At 33.6% G+C, this 5,980-nt stretch overlaps 1 protein-coding gene across 1 annotated transcript; it reads right to left on the bottom strand.

The window, feature by feature from the left end:
• Window positions 1–3,355: 3,355 nt before the first annotated feature.
• Window positions 3,356–4,719, bottom strand: LOC105031948 (leucine-rich repeat receptor-like serine/threonine/tyrosine-protein kinase SOBIR1). The gene has a single exon (XM_010906248.3). The coding sequence runs from the start codon at window positions 4,650–4,652 to the stop codon at window positions 3,372–3,374; it is 1,281 nt and encodes a 426-aa protein (XP_010904550.1). The 5' UTR covers window positions 4,653–4,719; the 3' UTR covers window positions 3,356–3,371.
• Between the last annotated feature and the right edge of the window lie 1,261 nt (window positions 4,720–5,980).

The raw sequence follows: 5,980 nt of genomic DNA, 5'->3' as shown, positions 1-5,980 counted from the left end.
GAGAAGGGCGGGCTCGGTGAGAGGTAGGGAGAGGAGGAGGGAAAGAGAGGGAGTGAAAATGAGGTTGAGGCGTTTTTTTTTTTTTTAATTAATAATGGACTAAAATTTCGTTACAATTCAATTATAAAATTATATCTTAATTTTTATTTTAAATTAATAATGAATATGTTTAGTTGTAATTCCATTGAAATATTTTTTTTAATATAATATTTTTATCAAATATTTTATAATTTAATATAATTTCATAAGATATTTATATTTTATTATGAATATTATAATTAATTAATTTAAATACATATGATTATATATGAATACTATAATTAATTATTATTTAAATTAAATTTATTATTAAAATAGGATTGAAAGAAAAATAAAAGAAATAAGAGGATGAGAGGGTATGTGTAAGGAAGGGAGGGTAATAGAAATAAAAAAAAGTGAGGTTTTTTTTGTTAGAATTTACAATAAACTCAAAATTCATCCTTACGTTGTAAAATTAAAATTCTTATATTTTCATTAACATACTATTGCCATCTTATTATAAAATATTTATATTACACTTAACAACGGACTATATTCATCATAAATCGATTGCAAATAAGAATGTATCTTAAGTTAGCAACAATATTCAAATCTGTTGTTAATTTGTTGTAATTTTTTTTATTTTTATATTAGCAATAGAGATGATGCCATTGCAATTCTGTTGCAAATTTTTTATTTCTAAAATAGTAATAGAATAATTTTGGTTGTAAATCTATTATAAATTTATCAAAAAAATTTATAATTTCTTTAACCAATGATTAGCAACAGAAATTGAGTCCATTATAAATCTGTTATAATATTCTGTTGCTAATCCATTGTAATTCTATTGCCAATAATATATGGAACCTTCTACAAAATTTAGTAATTATTTTCAGATCCATTGTCATTCTGTTGCAAAATTTTTGTTTCTAATCCATTGTAAATTTATTGTAAATTTATTTTCTCAAAATTAACAACGAAAATAAGTATTTTTTTATAAATCTGTTGTCGATTAACAACAGATTAGAAACGGATTATATCCATTGCAAAATTTCCATTGTTAAACAACCTTTTTTTTCTTGTAGTGTTTCTTCTAATTGTAATGAAAAAAAACACCTTAGTTGCTCTAGAGAGGAAAAATATGTAATCTCTAACCTACCTACCTCCATCAGGTGTTCTGTGTGTAATCTGTTCTTTGCTTTTCACAGAATTGGATGCTTCTATTCTACATCCATTCCACTGAAAATAAAGGAAAAGAAAAAAGACAGAAAAAAGGGCAATTCCAGCATAGTTCGAGCTTTACCTTTTTCATCCAATTGTTCCTCTCTAACTTTATATTTTGTGCGTTATTTCAGGTTATAGAAAAACTGCATTAAAATTATCACTTAAAAAAAGGGTCCTTTGGTTTTCAAGAACTTGCCAGATTATGAAGCTCTCTGATAGTTTCCTATATATACATCAACAATTTGGCCCCGACTTCACCACTTTATATATTTTGGCCTGTACATAAAGGAACTACATTGTTCGACATACAAATGGATAATTTTGTACAAAAGAGGCTAAACATGCATGGACCAAACATAAAAATTGAATAATATGCTCTTTTCCTACAAAATTGATCTTTGAGGAGTTTTTTTTTTCTTTTTGCAAAATGCACTGTGAGCTAGCTTTACGAGTATCTTTATGTTTTTCATGAAACATGTTTCACTGAAATTCAAGTTTTTGGATTATCTACTAAAAAAATTAAGAAAAACTAAGAGAAAAAAATACATCATGGATAATGGATAAAGCAAATCAAATAGCCCTATATGAATCAATGTCTCAACCTAGGTGCAATATATGCGATATATGAGGTAAACCATTTTCAACATCCTTTAGTCCATGGGCTCTCAAATTTGCTAAAACCCCACAACCACATGATGGGCATGAATGTTCATCTAATTTAGCATTAATTGACTAGACCTATAGCTGATTTTGTGGTCATAAGTCATTCATATTTTAATAGGAACTTGCAAGGTGCAAACTAAACTTTCCGTCTCAAAAGGTTAGGATGCAATTCGGCCATAGGATTGTGGACTATGGTAAACCAGCTCTTCAACACTTGGGTCATTATTGATAATGTCATAATCCTGTATATCCCAAGAAGATTTGGCCTTCATTACCTAGTCTTTAGACGAGCTTAAGTCATGTAATTATGCAAAAAATCTTAAACTATTTGGGGAGTTTTCAGTTTCCTCTTAAACTTCAATTAAATGCAATTAGATCACCCAACTTTTAAATTTATTTAATTTAAACCCTGGCCATGAATCCCGTCTAGCTGCTATGACAGAATTTGCATGTACTATTGTGTGGCTTGCTTATGTGATAGAAGGGGATGATGCAGAAAGTGATATTATATGATAATTTCTTCATAGCAACCAGATAGAAAGTTGAATGACATTATGATTGCACTAACTTAAAGTTTAGGATAAAATTGAAAACTCCCAAATTGTTTAGACTTTTTGCATAATTAATCCCTTTTAATAAAATTTCAAAACCATTCATATCAAAAACCATATCTGAGTTTTCCTGACTCCATCACTTACTGTAGTTCCATTGGACAAAATATCCATCAACAAGGCATCCCAACTCCATGGGGTCTGATAAAAGCCATGGCCATATTCTTTCATTCTCTCTCAGCTTTGCAGCAATAATCTCGCAAGAAAAACCAGGCAGAACTTTAGAGGGTGTATTTTCTGCATTGATCCTAAGGCGAAGATTTATCACGTACTCATACACTGAAGCTCTATTTGTTAGAGAGGGAAAAAACTTGAAAGTTGCTTTCGACCAACTTGCTGCTTCAATGTTCCATAGTATATAGAAATAAATAAATACCAAGTTCCCTTAGTAAAAGCCTCTTTGAGGAACAATATAACCGGTAAGTTTATTTCTCCTTTTAATAATTGGTTTTTTCTTCTAATTGTAATGAAAAAAACACCTTTGTTGCTCTGGAGTCGGAGGAAAAATATGTAATCTCTAGCCTAACTACCTCCATCAGTTGTTTTGTGAGTAATCTCTTCTTTGCTATTTACAGAATTGGATCCTTCTATTCTACATCCATTCCACTGAAAATAAAGGAAAAGAAAATAGACAGAAAAATGGGCAATTCCAGCATAGTTCGGGCTTTACCTTTTTCATCGAATTGTTCCTCTCTAACTTTATATTTTGTGCGTTATTTCTGGTTATATAAAAACTGCATTAAAATTATCGCTTAGAAAAACTGCGTTATTTTGTGCGTTATTTCTGGTTTTCAAGAACTTGCCAGATTAAGCTAAAGATGATAATTTATGCAGCATAATTTATGGGAAACGCCTCTAATGCTTGATTTGAGATAGCATACATCGGATATCCCTACTATTTGGCCTGGCCTTTGGATCATCATAAGTGCAAAAGCAAGCAATCTTCAAAACCAGCAGCATCTGCTCCTCGAACCCGTTCCCCAGCAGCTTCCGATCTATGGCTATCCTCGGATTATCTGACCTCATCACATTCCGAACCCATCCCATAATGGTCATCTCATCTGTTCCCTGAAAGAATTCATCAGTTGGAAACTTGCCAGTGACCAGTACAGCTAGAACCACTCCAAAACTATATATATCACATTTATCAGTAAACATCATCGTCTGATGATATTCAGGTGCAATGTAACCTAGCGTCCCGGCCACCTTGGATCTCATTGCACTGCTGATCGAGTCTGGCACCAATTTTGCAAGCCCAAAGTCAGAGATCCGAGCATTTAGATCACTGTCAAGCAATATGTTTGCAGGTTTCAAATCTCTGTGAATTATGCGGGGTCTATGTATTATATGAAGATACTCAAGGCCGGCAGCAATACCAAGTGCGATTTTATATCGGATTGGCCATACCAGGTTTCTCAATCCATCAGAAGCACCCTTGAGAGCATCATGCAAGCTTCCATTTTTCATGAACTCGTAGACAAGGTAGTGGTAATTAGGCCGTGACACATGAACTAAGAGAGGCAGAATATTTGGGTGTCCCAATTGACCAACTGTTTGGATCTCTGATCTGATTTGCAGCATCTGAAAGTTCAGGAATTTGGTTTCCTTTTCACAGAGCTCTTCTGCATCAATTTCTGGTTGCACGATCCTCTTGATTGCAATCTTTAATCTTCTCTCACCATTCCATAACTCAGCCTTGTAGACCTCACCGCACCCTCCACGACCAACGATCTCCAACTGGAGGCCACCTTGCTCGAGCATTTCAAAGAAGGAGAGGTCAATGGACCTGATCAGTGGGCTGAAAAATGTAGGCCGAGAGTCATCACCAACTTTGTTGCAGCTTTTGTTCCTCCTGCAATATTTTACAGCCAACCAGCACAGAAATAAAAGTATAGGAGGTATCAGAAAACCAGCTGCAACTCCTATAGGATTGATACGAAATGTCTGATCTGATGAAGGAACACTTGATTCCTCTACAAGTGTGTAAAACATGGTGGTGGTGGTGTTTTTCGTATAGAAAGAGTAGGTGACCCTGGATGTGATGAAGCTTTTGTTTGGATTTGTAATGCTCCTGCTGCCATTACAAGAGGTGATTAGAGAAAGGAAGATGACAGGCAGAGGAAGAAGGGTTACCATGGCCAAGAAGGGATGAGGTGATGTACTAGGAATTTCTTAGATCAAGAGGATCGATGAAAATGGCGGATTTAGCTTGCTATCTAGATATATAAAAGACGATTAAGCAACTTAATTAGAATTCTAATTCAAAGAAGTCATTCAGACGTAAAGCATCACTAAGGTTTCGTGCTACATATTCTAAATATTGCATTATTGGAGACTTGGTCTTAGTTAGATTCCATGCCTTCCTACAGCTGCTCTTGAAAGTCTACGGATCTGGTTCTGGCAGCAAGTGTTTCAGAATATCCTACAATTATTAATATATAAAGGTAGTGTATATGATTAGCTAAGGCTATCAGAGAAGAGCATAAACTTTGTAATGAATTAATATTGAAGAACGGAATGACCGGGTCAGAGAGAAAACGAAGCCAAAAAAAAAAAAAAGGTTAATCATGTGCTTGGCCCCCGATTGAACCCCAGCTTAGAGAGATTGCAAAGAAACATTGAGCTCTTATTTTATTCTTCTTTTGTAGAGATACCTCTACAGCCACTTGAACTCTCATTTACAAAGCCAGCGAAAAACTATCTTAAAAGAAATTTGAACTCTGCCGTGATCGTCTTATAAAATCTTAGTCCAGCCAAGACTTTTAGTAACATAGATATATATTAAGGCAATTCTAAGTCAACGTATAAAATTTTTCAGCTCATGTAATAAGTTTCGAAATAAGAACCAGTATGCCTCAAACTTGCTTCAAAATTGACCATATTTTAGTTCTACTATCCAATTTTTTTTATGTATGTTGCTAATCCAAAAGATTCATCAAAATCGATATGGACCACTTTGGCCATTACGAGAATCCAAAAAGACCATTAGATTCGATATGGATCATTTTGACTACTGTGAGTATTCATAAATATCATCATACTCAACGTAGATCATTTTAATTACTATGAGTATTTAGAAGGATTATCTAACTCAATATGAATCACTTTAGCCACTATGAATATTTAGAAGAATCATCAGACTTGATGTAAATTATTTTGATCACTACGAGTATCCAAAAGGATCATCAAACTCAATATAGATCATTTTAGCCACTATGGATGTCTAAGAGGATCATTAGACTCGATGTGGATCATTTTGACAACTACAAATAGGATTATATATGGTTCAGGAATAGGATCCATCATATTAGGAAGCTGAATTATAAGCTAAACTTCAGGGGACTATCATTTGGTGATACAATGTCTGATTGAGTTGATCATTTTTTTAGATCTAGTATCCTTTTAAGATCTAAAACTTTGAGCCAACCCCCTAAAAGGTTGAATTTGGTCGAAATTCCATCATT

This window comes from Elaeis guineensis, chromosome 9 (genome assembly GCF_000442705.2).
Source record: "Elaeis guineensis isolate ETL-2024a chromosome 9, EG11, whole genome shotgun sequence".
Lineage (NCBI taxonomy): Eukaryota > Viridiplantae > Streptophyta > Magnoliopsida > Arecales > Arecaceae > Elaeis > Elaeis guineensis.
Note: the sequence above shows the minus strand (reverse complement) of the source record. Positions and strands in the feature narration are given on the sequence as shown.